The sequence below is a fragment of the Strix aluco genome, chromosome 9 (genome assembly GCF_031877795.1).
Source record: "Strix aluco isolate bStrAlu1 chromosome 9, bStrAlu1.hap1, whole genome shotgun sequence".
NCBI lineage: Eukaryota > Metazoa > Chordata > Aves > Strigiformes > Strigidae > Strix > Strix aluco.
This window is the reverse complement of record NC_133939.1, coordinates 2165319-2186201: the sequence shown is the minus strand read 5'-3', so window position 1 is coordinate 2186201 and position 20883 is coordinate 2165319. Positions and strand designations below refer to the sequence as shown.

Sequence of the window (20883 nt, the reverse complement as noted above, 5' to 3'; positions counted from 1 at the left end):
CGGGAAGCGGCGGTAACGCTGGGCGCGGCTGCAGCGGCGGGGGCCCGGCTCCCTCCCCAGCGGCCTGAGGCCGTACGAACTGCTTTCGGCCTCGCCGCTCCGCCTACAGATTCTTCGGAGGGCGGTTGTCACCCTGCGGAGGGACCTTCCACCTGCAGCCTTCCACCCACGGAGCGTGGAGCCCGGGGCAGGTCGGCCGGGGCTGCCGGGGGTCGGGCGGCTCGCAGCAGGGCAGCAGGTGTAGCGGCGGCGGGGGCAGAAGAGGCCGGAGGGAGCCGCAGCCTCCCTGGCGCCATATCAATTTTGCCTCTTCCCGCGCCGGTGTCCCATTGGCTGCCCTCCGTGCCGCTCTCCCACTGCCTTCGCTTATTGGACGACGCGGTTGCTGAGCCCTCCCACACTTCCTCGCGCCCGCTGGCTCTGGTGACCGCCCTCAGGAGCGATGGTGGTGACCGGCCGGTCGGAGCCGGGGCTGGGGCTGGGACCGGGACCGGGCCGGATCCTCGTTGCTGGCGGGGTAGGACTGTAGCCCCGGGCGGCACCCTGGGTGGGAGGGGAGCTGTGCTGACTCAAGACTGGGAATGACTTCCCAAATTACCAAAGCTTTTGCTTTTTTAAAACGAGCAGGAATGGGGAGAGAGTGGCGGCTGGGTGCTTGGTAGCCCTTGCAGAACTATGGTGGAGGTGCTGTGCCCATCACAGGTATCCTATACTGCCTGGGCAGGGTAATGGTCCATAGAGTCACCTTTGCATTAACAACACAGACCACATGTTGATCAGGGTGTGCGAGAATGTGCGTAACTGGCTTACAGGGCTGTGCTTTGGGTTAGAAGGCGTTGTTACCTGCCAGCGTCCTGAGTGTTAGCGCCTGACTCTACGGCTGAGTGGATTTCTTATGTTTCTGTTACAGGTGGTGGCTCCCTAGGTGTGGTGTAGCAACCAGTGCGTGATTATGGCAGCCAAGGCTTATAGCCCCTCTGAAGGGGGCCTTCTGCCTTCGTCAGTAGGCTTAGCCCTTGCTCACTTGAATGACTCTGATAAGCTAAGTAGATCCTACCCCTGCGCCAGCAAAAGCAGGAAAAGTCAGCTCTCTGAACTCTGCCGGCTTAGAGCATCTCTGTCTGGTGAGCACAGCGTTTTGAGATTGAGTTCATGTGTCGTCAGTGAAGGTGATGTGTTTTAGATGGTTTCAGACCTTCCTCCTTCCCTCCCCCGAACCTAGAGGTGATAACAATAATCATCCCAGCCACAGATTACTGCAGGCTGTGCTGCTGGATAGGTGCTCTGCACTTGTACTTGTCCCTGGGCAACCCTTATTGGCTGCCATTGGACCACCCTGCCATCTTGTGTTGTTACTTAAAACACAGAAAATTTCCAAATGAGGAGTAGGATGATGTTATACTGGATTCCGTTAGGAGGGGAAGAACTTTGCAGTTTACAGTGCATCCAGATACAGGCCTTTTTATCCAGATACAGGCCTTTACCGTTTTATCACGGTGAGCATATTCATACTGTGTGAGGTGCATAAATGCAGATGTCCTTGTGATGAGTTGTTCATAATGCTTCTTCCAGTACTGCTAAACTTTCAAAACTGCTTACTGTTTTGGGAGTGGAATGATGACATTTGGCTGCTGATGCTGCTTCCCAGGGAAACATTTTTTACAGGCAGGCCTTTTGAAAACTGTAGTACAATCACTTGGCATTGTGTAACATAAAACATTGGTGTCAACATAGGTATTTCAGTGTCGTGTCTTGTGAACAGTTAATTAACTGGCTTCTGCCTAATAAGGGCTTGAAAGCACTAATTATATTTAGTAACAGTTTCAATTTTAACTTGAGAGATTTCAAAACCTTTTAAACTCTCTTAAGTGAAAAATAAAAGTTGACTAGTCTGGTTGAATCTTATGGATGTTGGCAGTTTTTTTCTAGCCTGTGGACTGAGTTTAATTGTTCCAGGGGCTGTGATTCAAAAAGAGATGTTTATTAGAATTGTTTCTGTTTTCTTTAGTTTCATTGATTTTATTTTCTTGTAATTTCTTAAAAAATACAGAAGCATATATTTTGGGATTACTTGGCAGGTGCTTCAGCTGACAGCTAATTTTTTTTATTCATTCCTCTCATACTCCTTGTAGTAGACTGTTACAGCTACATAGCTGATCTTTATCTTCTCACAGGGGAGAAATGGAGCTCTTACTGTTTGTCTTCACTGGCAGCTCATAACATTTGTACCAGCAAGACTGGTAACTTGTGTGCTCAGTGGGATTCTGCCTCTCTCTCCACTTCCATTGGAAGTTCTGCTTCTCGCTTCTTTTTGCGTGCCCTCGCTGTGGAGGAATCCAGCCAGCACCTCTCAACTCCTTCACGCAATCCAAACACAGCCATCTTCACCGTGGATGTCAACACAACAGAGGTATTTGCACTAGTAACTGCTAAACTTAGCAGGTTGTAACTAGTATAGGTTGTATGACGTCAGACAGGCTAAAATGCCTGTTACTCTTATGTGTATCTGCAGGTAATCAGAGCATCATGAAGGCATTTTATTGTCTGCTTAAGCTCAGTAGTCTTGTAAAGACTGACAACACATTTATTTCTAGTGCAGGTTGTAGTTAGCAAAATATACAAGATGGTGTCAGGAGCATGGATGTCTTGAGTCTTTTTTCAAACCAAAAAAGGGAATAAAAAAGAATGCAGCTGTGAAGTGGCATGAGGGAAGAAAAGCAGAATGTGCCTCAAGCCACCTGTCTATTAAGTTCCAAACCTGGAATGGGTTTGTGGTGGCATGAGGTGTCTTTATTTGCCCCAGTAAATAGCCTTTTGCATTGGGAGGGAGAGAATTTCTCTGGCTTTGTCCTGAGAGTAAGCACTAATATAAAATGAAGTACTGAAAACTTTAAAGGGCTGTGCCATTTTTAGCTTGAACTGACAGTTCAGGCTTACCCATCTTAAAGGCATTTAATCCTGACTTGGTCTCTAACACAGGCTTAAGTATGGCAGTGACCGGTGTGATTGCTGTATGCCTTCAGGTGTGGATAAAATTTTGTGGTCTGCCCAGGCTTTGCTTGCAAATACAGCTTTGTGGTTTTGCCCCCATGGCTGTAATTATTTAAACGACGCAAGAGGCTGGAGTGGGTAGGCAGTTGAAAGAAAGCAGGAAACCTAAAAAGAAAGCGATGTCTCAAACCCTCTTAACCAAGAAAATGCGTGGGGAAGGAATGTCCTAGAATAAGAAGCTTTAGTGAACTGCTTTTGAAGAATTCAGAAATTTAAAGAACCACTCCACTTCCACATAGAGAAAGGGATATTATAAGACATTAAAACAACCTGAGGAGATGATGATCTATTAACAAAACTTACAGCTTTTATTCTTTGTTTTGGGTTGGTTTTTTTTCCGCTTTTCTAGATCCTAGTGGCTAATGACAAAGCCTGCAAGCTGCTTGGGTGCAGTAGTCAGGAACTCATTGGTCAAAAGCTGTCCTGCTTGATATCCAAATCCAGCCAAGAGGTGTGGGAAGCTGTGGGTGAGGAGTGTATAGAAACTGATGAACATTCATCTGTGGTTTCAGGAACTGTGGTACGTGAAATGTTCAAGGACATATACGGTGGTTTTTGTAGGCCTTGGTTTGGGGTTTTGGGGTGGGGTTTTTTTGACATTTTTGATGTAATTTCCTGATATATTTAACTTTGTGGGCATTTGGCAATTATGTAATTTGTAGGACTGTTTGGTTTAAAAGTTTGCAGATGTGGGAATTCAGAAGGGAAAAGATGGTTTGGGAGGCACCCGTGAGAGCCTTGCAGCTGCCAACGTGTATAGTCATGATGACTTGACCAAATCAGAACTTAAAGAACATTAGTTTTCTTTTTTAAAAAAAATCAATATAATTGCTTCATGTGGAAAAACCTATTATGGAAAAGTTCCTGGTTGTCTGGTGTTTTAAAATATTTAAAAAATTATTTTAAATTGCATATTATGTGCATATTATAAAGTTACAAGTCAGTCAAATACTGTGAAATGTTTGTGCCAAAACACCCTAGTTGGGGCAAAAGACTGGAAGTGATATTTTGCCTATAGAGGGGTTGTTTATAAGAGAATTGCATGAGAAATGTCTCAAAATTATTTTCTTTTGCTGCTGTTGTGAGCTGTCACTAGAAAATATTTGGAAAATGAGCTCATATTCTTCCTGGTGTGTTATTTTTGTACTGAAATTGTCAGCATCTCAGAGCTTGATCTTCCTGAATCCTCAGTTGGATCTAGGAGAACAAAAAAACACCTAAGTTTGATTCAGTGAAATCCAAGATTGAATTAAATGTCTGATAAAGGCACTAATTCTAAGCTATAGCCATTCCAAGTACTTTATAGGAGTCACTGTGTGATTCATAAACCCATTCTGTCAAGGTCATGTAAAAATGATAAAAGGCTGATCTGAACACTGCAGGATATCAGATTTGAGAAGAATCTCTTACCATAGGAAATTAAACTGCTATTTTTGCAGCTGAAAGTAAGAACTGTGTTTACTAATGTGGAGTATTCATTAGCGCCATGGGACATCCCTTAAAGAAGGCATCTCTGAAAGGCACTTCTCGCTGAATGCAAGGTATTAGGTCGGCCTTTAGCCTTCCTGAGGCAGGGAGAGAAGATACAAAAGCAACAACAACATTTTGTGTATGATCAGTGCAGACCTTTTAATCTCTATTTTAAAACTGTCTTTCGTTCAATCAAAAACTAGTAAGTAGTCAAGAAACAATGTTTTTCTAACAATGGCAGGGAGATATCGTGGCTCAGTATCTTATTGTTTGAAATTCTTGCCAAGTAACCATAGTCTTCATAAATGACTACATCTCTGAATCCTCTGGAAAGGTGGATGTTATAGGCCGTCTCAAAGAGAAGATCCCTGTCTCGGTCTGGCTGAGGCGAATAAAAGACAAGGACAACCAGTGTTGTGTGGTTGTGCTGGAACCAGTGGAGAGACTTTCAGCTTCGGTTTCCTTCAGGCCTGATGTGAGTGAGTATTTTTCTAATGGTCAAATGAGACCGCAGTTTGTGAGAGTTTGTGGGTGAATGAAACGTGTCTAAAAGCCAGTAGGCATGTTACTGTTTGTGAACATGAAGTGTGTACCTAGCACTGCCTGAAAGCGGGGTTGCACACGCAGGACCTGTTCATATTTCACCCATGCAGCTCACCTGGACGTATTTGACAAGTCTCATTAAATACACTGTCTCTCCTCCAGGGATGTCTTAGACTTGAACGGTGATGGTTTGGCAGGGGGTTGGTTATTCATGGCAGGGGTGCCCTTGTGAAGAGATCAGCTTGCTGAGGAAACGTTCTGTGAGGAGCATTGGACTCCCTGCTTCTCCCCTACAGCAAGGGGCAGGCTCTCTGCCTCATCATGTCGGAGAGGTATTGCACTGTGCTCTGTTTGTTTTCACTGAGGTAGTTCTATCCACGTAGAGACTGCAGAATGAAACTTCCTGCCACTTGCTTAGATATTTGCAGGAACTGTTAAAGGATTGAGTGGACTGTGGCTAAAATTAAAATAGTCCTGTAAATTTTCTTCCCAAGGGAGAGATTACATCATGTGACCTCCTTTTTGCCCATCTCCATGGCTACCCAACATTGGAAGAAGTAGTTGGGCTCCACGTAAAGGACCTGATTCCTTCTGTGCAGATCCCTCCTCCAGGCAAAAAAATGCCGAAGGTATAGTATAAGCACCAACCACATTCTTCCCATTTGGAACGTAGGTGCACCCTGCTTTCCCTCCTTATGTAACAGAAGAAAGCCTTTTCAGAGAGAAGTGTAAGTCCCCTGAAAAAGGGTATGCCTCTTATTTGTGGAGCTGCTGTCTGAATATTTCCTAACTAGGAACGAGACCAAGCCCCGATCTCTCACTGTGGAATCTGTCCTGGTGAAAGACACTTTTCTCCAATCCTGGCTTTTTAAGAAACCATGCTGTCTCTGTCAGCTCCCTAAAATTCATTCAAATTCTTTAGCCAGTTTCAGTCATGTCTGCCTGAGGAGTGAAAGTCTAAAGAATACCCAGATCTTGCAAATGCCATGAAAATGGGCAGCGAGGTAGTTGAGAGAGACCTTGATTAATGCTTCATTTGCTGACAAGTTGCAGCATGGACTTTCCTGGTCTTCATCATCAGGATATTCATACAGGAGTTCAACACTAGCTTCCAAATCCTTAGAAAACCAGATTTTGTGCATTTTGATAGTCACAGGATTGGTTTGTTTTTCTTTTCCTGATCCTTTTTCCTGAGAACATTCCTGTGTAATTTTATGTGAAATAAAACCAAAACATTTGGTTGGATAGAGGTTTTCTGGTTTGTTAGTTGTTTGGTTGTTTTGGGTTTTTTTTTTGCTTTAATTTAGAACCTCAGGATCCAGCAAGCTGTAGGCCAGTCCAGAGAGGGTAACATGTTTCCTCTCAGTTTAAAGCTGCAAGTAAGCCTTCTGGAGGAGGACCAAGCGACAGTGCAGAAATACGGTGTTCTGGAGACAGAAAAAGAAGGCTCTTTCACAGGCTATCGTTACTCTGCAACAGTTGTGGTTTTCTCCACCATCAGTGGTCTTATTACTGTCCAGTCAGATGGAACCATCTGTGGCATCAAGGATAGTTTTGCTTTAATGCTCTTCGGCTATGAGGAGAAAGAGCTGTTGGGAAAGGTAAGGTAGGAGGTTTAAAATCCCTTCCAAAAGACTGCTATGTCTGGCAGCCTATCCATTGGAATTGTAAAGGCATCTTTTACACTCGTTTCTGTCTGTCGCCAAACCTCTGTGTTCCATGTGTTCAGCGAGTGAGCTGTAGTATGATAGACAAATTCCCTTGCTGTAATTGCTAAGTCTTGCAGGGCTGAGGAGCTAGGATGGATTGCAGGTATATATTCTCCATCAGTCATGTGGATCACTTTTGCCTGGCTATTCATCAGGAACAGGTCCACAAACATGGATTGTTAGCAGTGGCCCCCAACCTGTGGCAGTCAGCTTAGCTTTATAAGGTTTTGTTCTGTGTTTTAGAACATTACATTCCTGATCCCTGGTTTCTATAACAACATGGAGAGAAGCAGTGACTGTTCTTTGCCATTACCTCCTCTCGACGACTCCACAGGGACAGAGAGTGAGTGCATCTTTGAAGATACAACTGGCTCTGGCTGCTGCAACAAAGGTAGAATGAATGGAGACAAGAGATTTGCCTGTGAACATGGGAACCTCCTTTGTAAAAGCAATGTACTTCCGTGTAGTTTTTAAATTGGATTTCCACTATAACTAAGGTTGTTCTTCTCTCTGTTGCTAAGAAGATAAAACTGAATAGACCAGTTAGAAATTACACTGGTAATAGAGCATGCTTTGTACTTAACGAGCACTTCCCTTTCCCTCCCTCCCCTGTTAGGATCTCTGAGTATTTTAAGACGTGTAAAATACAGCTTTTGTGACAGTATTGCAACAGAGCTGTAGATACTTAGGACTAATATTTTAAGGGAAAATTCTAATATTCTTCTGAATTGGCTCATATTGCTGGCTAATATTCAGTGTTGCTGTGTTGTTTCAGTTAGGAGGCATTGCATACTCTGATAAAGCTTGCTGCATTTAAAAAGAATTTATCAGAATTTTATTTCTCTGAACACAACAGAAATAAACAGAAGCAAGGAAGCGTCATGTCTCCAAATCTGTCTTTCCGTCTAGCTCTGCCCAAAACCAAGGACACAAGCAAGTGCAACGTACTTTCATCTGTATCACAAGAGATGTTTTATGCTGGTTTTGTCTCCTTTGTTTTGGGTTTTTTTTCTGGTTTTCTTTTTCTCTTGTCTTTGCTTAGAAGTGCACATCTGCACTGAAACCAACACACACTGCTGGAACAAAGAAGAGTTAGTAGACAGTGTGCAATTTCTTAGGTAATTCTTTGATGAAGTGATGCCTCTAATCTAGGAGTAATTCAGTTCTTCAGTGAGGAAGCATTGTTGGCACTCAGCCTTTACTAAATGAAAGGATTGTTCTGGATTCGAATCTAGATCTGTTCACTCATTACCTTCTACAGCAACAACACTTGGTTGACTTCATCTTTCAAATTCATGCTTTTCTCTCAATGTGTTGTCACTGGGGAAAAAAAGGAGGTCTTATTCTTTCTCACGTTTAGGCTCTATACTTTTTTTGTCTTGCAATTTCAGTGAGTTTCATAAATGCAGTCTAAACCTCATTTTAAGTGTTTGGAATGAGCAGTGTATGTGTGTTTTGGGCTTCTTTTTGCTGCTGCTACTTGTGCGATCACTTTAATTCCAGTCTCTGGTCACTGGCCTTTTTTTAGGTCTCTGAACTTCAATCCAAGTAGTTAACCAAGGAGGCAAATACCTGCCCAAGAGCTTTGATAGGAAAGCAGATTTTAGCAGCCCTGCAACATTTAGCTTCCTGCATGTGATGATTTCCCAGGCCAAATTAGAGTGGAGTGCTCATATTTGGACCACTTTGCCTTGATCAAGTCTTTTATACTCATTTCCTTAGGGATGAGACAGACCAAGGCAGTTCCAAGATTGTTTTTAATCACTGAAGTCTCTGAAGCCTAAACATAAAAGGGTTAAGTTGATATGGTTTTGTTTCTCATTTGGTACAGACAGCAGCTTCTTGGCTGCATCTTTAGCAAGCTTTCCGTCAAGAGATGAAGAGCAGAAATGGGAACCAAGACAAAAAGATGACAAATTAATACATGATGAGACTAAACAAAATAATGGGATCAGTTTCTTTTCTACTCCCTCACCTCCTGAAGTGGCATCCACACCCTCTAATAGGTAGGCATTTCACGGACTGCATATTCACTTTGAAAAATGAAGAGCCATGGTGACAATCACCAGCAAACGCTGTTTTTTCACCTCTGTGATGTCTGTGGGAAGGTGTAATAACAGCCTTCTGCACTTTGCTCTTTGTAGAATCTGAGTGCTATTTGCAAGACAGGTTGAGTTTTGCCTGCTTAGATTTTTGTTTAGATCTGTACAACCTACAATTGTAGTTACATGAATTCCATCTCTAAAGGGAACCAAACGCTTCGCCCAGGCTAGGGAAGGCTCTATCTTTGATAAATCAGAAATAGTGGATGTTTATCTCCTTCCGTGATATCCACCAGCTGGTTTTGCACTTGAAGCCAGGTTACCTGGAATTAATTCTAAATGTTATTTCTTCTGGTGCTTGGGGTAACTGTCAGGTCACCCATTAAAATGGGGCACTGTGTTACTAGAATCCAGCCATCTTTATTGTACCTTTCCAGGTCTTTTTCCTGTTACAAGTTTAGACATTCTGCACAAGTACCTATGTGATGCACATGGTTTATCTTACTTCAAATTTTAAGCCTTACACATTAACAATTCTAACCCTCAGAAAAGATTTCCTGTCCTTTTTAATATACAGACTATTACAGCACAGTTCTTGCTGCTTTTTAGAGATTGGTAGTCTCACTGTTTCCTTGTGCGCTCCTGGATTTCTCTCATATCATACTTGGATTGTAAGTGCTCTGCTGCATGGATTGTTTTTCTACCCTGCATTTTTACTAATAGAAATGTTTGTAAAATACCTTGTGCTACGGGCTTCAACGAACCATGGTTAAATTGATGGATGGGGGCATCCATCTTCTGTTGGATAGACAAGGAATCTTCTCTTCTCAGGACTGGGAGTATCCTGCCACGTGTATTGGCTTTCTGTTGCAGTATATGATCTATGATATATATTTAGAAATTAAGCTAGAGAAGGAAGTAATCCATAGGAAAAGTGTGCCATTCGAGTGTACCTGCTCTTCTTTGCTCAAGATGGTATTTGTTAGGATTTTAGGATGCCTGTGCCAGCAGCTTTCTGCCTTTTTCTTTTAAACTTAAAAATAAAACAATAGATGCAGGTTTTAAATAGTGACCATAGTAACAGAAGAGTGGGTAGTATACAGTATGATGGTTTTCTCATGCTTTTGTCATCACGATATCACTAATAATTTTGAATCCTTGCAGTGAAGACAGCGTTGCTACCAGTGGGCTGTCAGCCCACCATAGAGAGCCTTGCCCTGAAACCTGGCTTGACAGAATCAGAGCAGTGGAACAGTGTAGAACAGTGGAAACTGCAAGATCAAATAATTCTCAAAAGATGGTCTCTGCAAGGCTCCCTCCCATGTCACCTGATTCGGAACAGTTGGATTTAGGTCAGAACGTGAAGATTCCAGTAAGAGGCCGTGATAGTGCAGTATCTGGCCCATCTGAGACTCAAAATGCCAGTGAGACTAATATCTTGCCTAACCAATTACAAGTTCGTCAGCAAGACCTCAAGGAAGTAAATTGTCCACAGATCTGTAGGTTACCGTATGAAATGCTGAAGCATCAGCACTCCACTGATGCCTGGGGACAAGCTTCTTCAGTAAATGTAGCCTGGTTGCATGTTTGTTCTAGGCTAGAAGACAAGCTAGGTAGTGAAACCTGTGGCCCAATTAAGCCACCTTCTAACGTTGCTTGTAACTCACCTGGAACACCAACGATAGATGAGCCGTGGTCTGGGACACCACCAGACTGCAGCCAAGACTTTCAAAGCCACATGGTTACAGGGCAGTTGTCAAAACCAAACTTGATGTGTGATGCAAAACATTCCAGCCTTGAGCACGCTGTTGTTGAAAACTGCCTGCTGAATGATGCTTCGTGCTTCTTTGCGAATGGAAGAAATGCTACCCATGATACTTGCTCAGGAAATAAAATGGGTTACAGTACTTCTGCACCAGGAGTTGCCGCAACCTCTGAAGATGTTAAAGAATCAGACACTGAGCTGAATTGTATTTGCTCTGGTCTTGAGGTACTGGGTCTGAATATTGGCATGGAGGGGAACTCGGACAATTGTTCAGGTATTCCTACAGCTCTTGTAGGAGCCTCCTCCTGTGATGCAGCGGACTCGGCTGTAGGCAATATGCTAACCCAGAAAACCAGTGCCTTTTCAACTGGGCAGGAAAAGCAGCTGTTGAATGGTGTTGCCATAGAAGGTGGTTCTGGGTGGCTGGCCTACCGAAGGCATTTAGAAAACTCTGAAGAATCTTCCCAAGCGTTTCTTGAGAAGCCTGAAACTATTGCAGAGACTGTGGGGGACAGCATCATCAGAAACCCACTGACAAGCAAAGCTAGTCCTGAAGAAGATTGTCAGTCGCATGGGCAGCAAAACATGGAGATACAGGTAACATCGACCCCAGTGAAAGGAGAAGGAAGGCTGAACCCAGCAGCTCCTCTGACCTTGGAGACTCTGGAAGGCAGCTACACTGGGAATTGCTGTCACAGAGATGGTTCACAATTAAGTAAGTTAAGCCTATTTCTCCCCTTCCCAAAACTCTGATCAGGAATCTCTTTTTCACCCACATTTTTGCAGAAGGCAAACGATTCTGGTTAGAAGCTCACAGTGGAGAGGAAGGAAGAAGCTCTAGCATCTAGAAAAATGGTATTTAAGTCTACTCAGAGGGTATTGGAAAAGCAGGTGGTATAAAATACAAAGTTATTAAAAAATTAATCCAGACTGAATAGTCAGAAATATTCTCAAAACACAATTAAAAGTTTGAACCTGATAACTACTTCTGAACAGAAAACATAAACTCCATTGTAAAACTTGTATTTAAATTGTGTAATGGAATGTGTTTCGTTTGCCACAGAATCCAGTTGTGAAGGAGCTTGTTGTATAAAATCCCCATTTTTATGTAATTTAGAATAACAATGTGAAATTAATAATCACAATCGGACAAAAGTTTCTGCCAGGTGGTGGGAACTATGGAGGTAGCCGCCAAGTATCTCTAGAGTAGCTGTGCATTTGTCAGCCCCTCTGATGGTTCCTTACTGAGTAGGTGTTCCCCAAATGAATAATGGAGGAATTCACTTTAAGAGCTCAGAATTTTGTCCTAAAATGTCTGTGATCTCATTCAACACTAAAGTTTTCATTCTACCATCTTAACTTCCTCGCCTGTTTCTACAGGTATACTCTTTGAAGTGAAACGTGTAGAACTGCAGGACCCTGCCATACTTTTCTGTGTCTGGGTGGTGAAAGACCTTCTACAGAGCCAGAAGGAAGCTGCAGCAAAGACTCAGCTTTTGCTCTCCAGTCTAGCAAGCTCTGCCCAGTCTATTGCAGATCTTTCTACACACAGTCTTGGAGAAGTAAGAAATTCTACCGTTGTATAATACTGAGCATTTCTCTCCTTATTTGACTTAAGCTGAAGCTAAAGTCGAAAAGTTTTTTCAAATTCAAATAATGTCATGAGGTGGTGGGTGGATATTGCTGTTTCTTTTTTTCCCTATTTTTATGTCAAAAGAAATATTTCTTTGTTGTAAAAAGGACAAATTGCTATTTGGTGACATTTCTGGTAGTGTGTGTTTGGCTTCGTGTAGTTACCTTTCCAGTCTGAACAATGCAAGCACCTAATTTTAAATTTGTTCTTAGGCTGGTTTAAGTCCATCTACAATAGAGGTTTGCACCGATGTGGTGAAATTAATTTTTAAATCAATGTAATCACACTGGCACCAATGACCCAACATTACTAAAAAAAGGAAATGCTAGTCTAAAATCTTTAATTGATTGACTGTGTCAGCAAAAGAAAACTGCAGTTTTTGGCTGCCTTTCAAGATGCTGCATGGGGGATGGTGTACAGAGAGCCAACAGCACATAGCTGAACAGTAGGTGCATCTCAAGGCCATAAAACCCAAACACAGGACTGCTCAGGTCTGCTTTTTAGTTAGTGGTGGGATGTGAAACTGATGGGAAAATAGTTATCTTTGATCAGTTGAAATGGGTAGCTGGATTTCATGATGACCTGAACAGAGAGGTACATACATATTTAGATATCACACGTGTAACATGTAGAGTGGTGACAGTTCTACAGGGGACTCTGAGGAGATGCTGTTTGTACTGCAGATTAGACATGGAGTTTCCCTCCACTGCCTCACCTTTCATCAGTGAGCTGGAAGACAGAGTAGATTTGAGTGAAAAACTTGGCTATTGGCAAAACTTGCTATTTGAAATATTTTTCATGAGACCTTTGAGAGCTGAGTAATAAGGTGGCTCTTGTTTTCCTTTTAGAAAATCATCTTCCATGTACATGCACATATAAGCAGTTCTGATCATTTAATGTATAACTCCAGATTTCACTATGCAAAACAAGTGCCCCTGTGAGATTTGTTGGGTTTCCTCTCGGCATGGAATACTGTGTATGTCATAAAGGTGTCCTGTTATCGGGCATTTTAGACGCCGTCTTTGGTGGAGAAATCTAATAATTGCTGAGACATCCCCAAGCCCTATCCTCAGAGCAAGAGGAAAGACTTCTGTTGTAATTTCTCGTGCAGTGTTGCGGGCCTTCGCAGGAAGGCATGCGATGTTTCTTTACTAGGGATTTTACTGGGGTGTTAAAATTTAGGAGGGTATGCCTTGAACTTGTTTGCTCTTCATGTCTGCTAAGAGACCAATCTACAGAACTAGAATGCTGTCTTACCAGAAAGTTTGGTAAACACTGGTAAGTTAATATCTTTTATATTCATCATGGAAAAATTACAACATTGAAAGTAACCTACTCTTTATTCATAAAAAAAAATTATCACTTGATGTTAGACCACAATGAATTCATTTTCCTGCTTGCACAGAGAATTTTGTGCGAGCACCTAAGGTGCATATGCTTTTGTTTTCTTTATCTTTCTCTGAATTAAGCAGTGTTTGTAGCTGCTGAGAGCTGACTGTTGACTTAACTTGTCTCCTACAGTGACGGTTACATCAACATACAGTTCTTGCTGTCAAAACCAAAGATCAGTCCTTTTAGCTGTCCTTGCAGATGTGTGCTTTCTTTTCAGTATTTACTTCATTTCATAAACATGACTCTGTGGCTTACTCATTTTTTTTCTTGCTATTTTTTTATTTGTACCTAGGCCATCAGATCAACTTCACTTTTTGAGAATTCCCGAAGAGCTGAAGAGCTTGAAAGATTAGGGGCATGTGAGGGAGAATACGCAAAAAATTACAACACTCTCAGTCTTATTGGCAAAGGATCTTTTGGCTTTGTCTGGACCGCCAAGGGCAAGAAAGATCACCAGGAGGTTAAATATTTCTTTTAGGTCTCATTGCAATAATTATTTAGGTTGAAAACTGAAAGGTTAAAGTATTCATATTCTGTCAGCACTACACTATTAAAAGCAGCTTTTTTTGGAGTCTGGGGTTTTCCTTTGTTTAAACGGAAATCTGAAATCACTAACCTCACGGAAACAAGACAGCAAAATGTTTGCATTGAGGTAGTATATAATGTTACCTAAGACAGCAGGCACAGAATGACACTGAACGTGTAGCTAATTAAACCTGTTGAAAGAAGTATACTTCTTTCATAAGCTTAACAGGATTAAAGGTTTAGTCTTCCGTTGCTAAAGAGAATGGCAAACTTCAAAGTCTTTAATGTGCCATGACTCAAGAATGTGGAGTAGAGATGTAGAGGTTATGGGACCCTCCTCTTTATCAGCAGAAGTATTCTGGGTGTTGAGAGGCAAGCTCTGGTATTTCTCATTTCCCTCCACTGTACCCCTATGCCAGAAGTCACCACTGCTGTAACTGGGTTGATAACAGAGCTGGCCTGTCAAAGCCTTTGGAATTCAGAGCATCAGTAAAAAGAAAATAAATATATTCCATTTCCGTGCATTATTTGGCTTCTAGGACTAAATTAGTTTAAATATGTTTAAAGATACTATAAGCAGGCTTACTTCTGTCCTTCTAGTGATATGATTCACTAACGTTTCCCCTGGAAATTAACTTACCAAACACTTAAAGCCGTACTTTTGCAGGTGATGCTGAATGCTGTTGTCTGTATAGGTCGTTGTAAAGTTCATCTGGAAGGAGAGGGTGCTTGAGGACTGCTGGGTAGATGATCCTGATCTGGGGAGAGTTACTCAAGAAATTGCAGTCCTGTTGAAGCTGCAGCACCCCAGTATCATTAAGGTACAGTGAACTCAGCATGAATTCAGTTTGAACTGCATCAGATGGTTCCTTTGAATACTTGGTGTCTCGTGTTCCTCTTCAGGAGTGAGGAAGGGTCATGTATTAAATCTACTTTTTCAGGAAACAAAGGAGCCTACCTATCCTGCATTGTCTTGGAGCTTATGTTACAGCAGACTGTCTCTTGCTTCGACACTTTTACCCCAAACAATTGATGTAAACATAGAACTGAAGGTGTGACTCTGAACAGAAAAAAAAAAAACCCTGTATGTTATTTCAAGATGATAGGATGCATATCTTCTTTCCTCTTCTTTGTTGGGATTTTTTTCTCCCAGAAAGAATTCCTCTTGCTTTTAATTCTGCTCTCAGCTTTAATTATGTTCTCTTTTCAAGAAACATTTGTGCTCAGTGAAATGAGACTTCAAAGATTATAATATACTATAATGTATCTCTGAGAGGAAAGCAGTGTTTGTTTAAAAAAAAAAAAAAAAAGGCAGTTTGAGGATGAAGCGTGTGATTAAAAGAAGTCTGCTATTTATAGGTGCTGGATGTATTTGAAAATGAACACTTCTTCCAGCTGGTGATGGAGAAGCATGGATCTGGTCTGGATCTCTTTACATTCATTGATAATCAGCCCAACTTGGATGAGCCATTAGCAAGCTATATATTCAGACAGGTGAGAGCTGGGAATGTACAGTTGGTACATGCAGGTAAGATTTGGTTAATGTAAGAACCAGGACCCTATTTCACTCAAAAGAATTACTGGCTAATCAGCAGGCATGCTGAATTGGAGTTATGCTCAATACCTGCAGAACTTTTCCTCATTAATTTGTAGGGCTGATTTCTGGCTAACTGCAGAAACCTTTTGGGGGTGTACTTAGAAACCTGTAACAAAGAAACCTTTACAGGACCTTATATGAGGATTTCCCGTAGAGCCATGGCCTCTTGGCTGTGATTGTAGCAGCACACCCCCCTGTCACCAGGATGCCCGGTCATGTAGCAGTTACATTTCCTCTGTGGGAGGAGGAAAGCGCACAGAAGTTGCCCCAAGCCTCACTAAAAGCCACACTTTCACTTGGATCAATGCTTGGTCTAGTTTGGTTATGGAGGTAAAGGGCTCTCCTCTTCTTCTTAAGGAATTTAAAATCAATAAATTATCTTGGATTTTAACATGGCATAATGCAAAAAAACTCAAGGTAGTTTACTAGGAATCAGGAGCTTGCCTGAGAGCTGAATTGTCCTTTGTTCACTGAGTTAACCACTACAGTAGTCCCCAGCTAATTCCCCCTCACATGTTTTGGAGTAAATTCCTTGCTCTAAGGTATGCAGGAATTATGCAGCACATGGTAACCCACAGCTGTGTCCATACGCCCCTGGCACGGGGTGCTGATGGAAGATGGTAGCCGAAGTGATGCACCTTCTCTGCCTGCTGTGCAGTGTGCATTCACAAACTTGCAGTTTATGGTCCCTTTGGACTTCTGGCAGATAAGCCCTTTTCCAAAGCCAACCTTGAGTTTGTAGCAGTGCTGTGTTACTTCAGACCTGTACAATATTTCTCTGCAGAGGGAGCTTTGTATTAAATAGAAACTTTTCTCCTCAGCCATCTGCTTTTCTTGCTCAAATGTATTGTGGTAGGGATCATGATTGTCTCCAAGGTGATATAATTCTGATGCTGTTCTTAATTATGGCTCTACAGCATGAATCGTGCAGAAAGAAGAATGGAATTTAAGAGTGACTACATTATTTATACCAAACTTCACTCTTAAATGCTTTGTCATCCTGCAGTATTGGAGGCACGCAGTAATATCCTTCTAGAGAAATCAAAGGACCCTCCAAATGAAACTGGGATAAAAATAGAGTAACCTGCAGGATTGTAGCAGTAAGCTCTGATGCTCCTAACCAAAAAAACCAGCACATCGTGACTATAGCATGCCATCTTCCTGCACGTTTGTGAGAGGAAAGCAAGCAAAGGCTTTTTTAAGTCTCTTTCCCAAGAGCATTGTAACACCCACTGCAGCACTGCTGACAGGCATGCCTGAGTTCATTTCCAGTTACCAAAATTAGGATCTATATCTTGTTTATGTAGTGTCAAAACAAGCCAAAATGTGGCTATCGGAACTCTGGTGTTGCCATGCAGATTATCCAGAAGGACACTTCTGTGTAGTAACACGAGTTCTCTCCTTCTCTTTCAGCTCGTATCAGCTGTTGGGTATCTCCGCTGTAGAAACATCCTTCACAGAGACATCAAGGATGAAAACATTGTCATTGCTGAAGATTTCACAATTAAATTAGTGGACTTTGGTTCAGCTGCCTACCTGGAACCCGGCAAACTGTTTTATACCTTCTGTGGAACAATTGAATACTGCTCACCAGAAGTGCTGTATGGCAAACCGTATGTCACCCTCTGAAAAGTAATTTTTGTGTGCATCGTACCGAAAAAATGCGTGTGCAGGGCTGGGATGGAGAAGCCAGGCTGCTTTGCCATTGGTGCTCTGCTGGAGCATCTAACCATGGAAAACTGCAGTGAGATTTAGGGCACTGCGGTGACAGAAATTATTTGTAAAGGCTTGAATACATACGGAGATGTTTCTGACTAAGTCTGTTGACAGACTTTCTTATTCTGGTCAGATATTTTGCAAAGCCTTGTATTAATGTCTGTCCTACTGCAGAGCTGAGTTCGAGAACAAGCCCGTGATTTTAATTTCCAGCCTGGTAGAAGAGTCTGGATGAGTTGTGTTGTGACCTGAACGTGTCTTTTCCTTAATCTTTCATAATCTGTCCGTCAGTTTGCTAACCTTCTCTTCGTACCTGCGTATGAACGCCGTGATGTGGCTCTGCTAAAAGCTGCTCTTGTAGAGAGGTGGCATTAGCAAGTTCTGCTGTAGAGCATCTGCTCCTTACCATGTCTGGGTTTTGTAGTTCCCCCCCCTCCCATCTCACCTGTTTCCTTCTTTCTTACTTGCCTCCCTGTATGAATTTTTTGCAGTTTGATCACTGTTCATCTCCCCATTGATTTTGTGCTCCTCTGGGCTCAAGGATTCTTCCCTTGCAGCTTGTCTGGCTGCTATCTTGGATGTGCTGCCCAAATCTTAGCTGTTTTTTTCCTTATTCTCTCCTCCTTTGAGTGCTCTTTACCTGGAGGCTGGCAGTCTCCTGGAGGGAAGCCTTACCATGACAGGGTGGTAAACATTCGTTGTATGTTATCTTGCTCTGATGTCACAGCTGTTTTCATGGGTCCTTCAGGCAACAACTCTTAACGGGGTGGGGGGGAAAAGCTATGCAAGGAGGAGAGGAAATCCCTGCTGGAAACAAGAGGGAAGATGAAGCAGTGCTGCCCTTGGGAATTCAGCCTCTCACTGTGTGAAGAAACTGTCCTTTTTTTCTCAGATGGAATGTAGATAATTAATATTGATTTCCAAATAACTTTTTTTTTTGAAAGGGGTGGGAGAGCACAAATGGGATTCCAGTGAAGTGTCTAATCTTCCATTTAAATATTTGATAGTTTTGCTTATGGTGGAGAAGGAGGAGGTCTGAGTTCTCATGTCACCAGCTCACGCATGTGGAGTCTAGTTGCACGCTCATCAACTCAAACTGGTTGGCTGTTCTTTTGTTGTTTTTCCTTCACAGAGAAGGATAATACAGGCTTCTCAAACACGTGAGAATCTTACTAGAATTCTCACAAATTTCCTATGTTAAATAAAAATTGGAAATAAGGGCTATCAACTGCCTTTTTTCTTTTTAGTTTCTTTAACGCGCAATTATGTATTTGCAGTCTGAGTTTAAGGAAGTTTCTTTCTGCATAGGTACCACGGCCCTGAGCTGGAGATGTGGTCACTTGGTGTCACCCTTTACACCCTGGTACTGGGAGAGAATCCCTTCTGTGAGCTGGAGGAGGCCATGGCAGCTGTCCTGAATCCTCCTCGGCCTGTCTCAAAAGGTGAATTTTTCCCATTTGCCTTTCAAAAGGAGCAGATCTTATGGGAAAGTATGAGCAGTATTTATTCCCCAAAAATAAAGGGGAAGGCTGGAAAAATGCTTCCAAATGTGCTCTGCAATGATTTTAAAAGCTGCTCGCTGAAGCAGAGTTATCTGAGGTATCCTTTTCGGGTAAGTTCTGCGGTTCTTCATGCCTACAGTGAATACAGCTATCTGCCATATGTTTATTAGTTTCAAATTCCAGCTCTCCCATTTATTATGATGACTCAACCTATCAGCTTGCCAAGTGAGGCTTATACCTGAGAAAACCAGAACAAATAATGCCCGATGGGAAGGTTTGCTCTAGTAGATGACTTCAGTAATGGCACTCATGTAACTCTAATGCAAGTTTTATCTCACTTGAACTGTTGCCAGTCAATGCCATGTCACTTTGGGGATGGATGATAATGTGTTAATTTGTAATTTCTGAATGAATCGTATGGCTTGGCCTCACAGGAGAAATACATTGGCCTTGTTTTCTGTTGGTGCTATAGAAAACTAATTGCATGTCAGGCTAAAGAAATCTTCATCAACAAGTTCCCTGGGTTCCTTGGGAGCGCTGTGGTTGTAAGGCTTCGGGGTGCTGCAGTTGACTGGTGAATTCTGGAAGCTTTCCCTCACCCCTGCGTGCACCTTTAATCACAGACCAAACACGGAATGACTGCAGGGCAAGACTGGGCTTGGAAACAGTGAGTCAGGGTTGCCTCTGCGGCATTTGTTTCTACTTCTGCCCTCCTTGGTGTCATAACTGCACTTAAGTCTCTGTTTTCACAACCTGGAAATCTCAGCTCGCTCCCAGAACTGAGCACATGTGACTAAGACTGGGGAAGAACCGTACTGCACAAGGGATTAACGGGGAGGATTTGTAATTAAAATCTGCATTCTTTGAATATAAACCATATCGTGCATTCCCAGCATGCCTAAAACACAGCCTGAGCCCTTCCTCTGACTGCTGTCTCTCCCCAGGCCTCATGGATTTAATCACCGGGCTGTTGCATCCTGTTCCAGAGCAGCGCATGACTCTGGCAACGTTAGTAGAGAATTGCTGGCTGAAGCAGCCTGTGAACCTGGGTGATTATACGTGGGAAGAGGTATACAGCTCTGCTGAGACAGGTGAGACCCGCACTGAAGGGCTCCTCCTCTGCCGGGGCCCGCCACGCGCACAGCAGTGATTTCTAAGAGAAGGCCGAGCTGTGGTCAGCAAGGTTCTTCAGAAGGTCGCCTGCCGGTACCCAAACGTGCTCAGTTTGATGATATGCGGGTTGCCTGGCGGGACCTACGGCTCACCCCTCGCTGTTTGTCTCTCCCTAGAAAGCAGCAGATTCAGAAACGGTTCTGGTGAGCACGCAGGTGGAGCCAGGTGCTTGGATTCTGGCACGGAGGGCGAGCTGTGCTGCAGCGCACCGGGCTGCAGGGATCGGGAGGCGGCCGCAGGGGGCCAGCGCTGGGGTCGGGGTCCTGGCAGCAGTCCCCCCCTGCAGCACCCATCCCTCCCCGGGGAGCGATAGCTCCCTCACCCAAGGAGCAACGGGAATTGATTGTAAGCGCTTCGCTCTTGTAGAAAGGTGGCTACGACTTCTCTCTTGTAGAAGGATGAGCAGCAGGCAGGGCAGCCTGGGCACGATTCCTCCAGAAGAGCTTCTTGCTAATAAGCATTTAGAATTATTATTATACAGGATGTGTTTTAAAGCTGTGAGGCAAAGATTTTAATGTCTTGTTTAAATTGTTCATGACTCAGAATGTATTTTTATTGGCTGTTTTTAGATTCACTCTCTGAAAAGTGAATGAATAAACACCTTTATCTTGGCCGACTGCCCTCGGGGTGTTGATTGGAGTCTGGGTGCACAAAGACACAGAATTGGGGGGGGGGGGGGGGGGAGGTCCCCCACTGTGGGTTTTTTTGTCAGAGTCATCTCTATATCCAGAAAAACAGTCTTTGATTTTGGCGAGACAAAGATAC

At 43.0% G+C, this 20883-nt stretch overlaps 1 protein-coding gene across 1 annotated transcript; it reads left to right on the top strand.

Moving 5' to 3' along the window:
• The first annotated feature begins 43 nt into the window (after positions 1-43).
• On the top strand, positions 44-20737 carry PASK (PAS domain containing serine/threonine kinase). The gene is made up of 18 exons (XM_074833324.1): positions 44-517; positions 911-1124; positions 2175-2410; positions 3401-3571; positions 4856-4996; positions 5559-5693; positions 6372-6665; positions 7017-7164; positions 8605-8779; positions 9980-11295; positions 11961-12142; positions 13898-14065; positions 14826-14951; positions 15490-15624; positions 17141-17340; positions 18752-18885; positions 19890-20036; positions 20235-20737. Exons 2-18 carry the CDS (start codon positions 953-955, stop codon positions 20429-20431), a joined length of 4077 nt encoding a protein of 1358 aa, XP_074689425.1. The 5' UTR covers positions 44-517; positions 911-952; the 3' UTR covers positions 20432-20737.
• Positions 20738-20883: the final 146 nt, after the last annotated feature.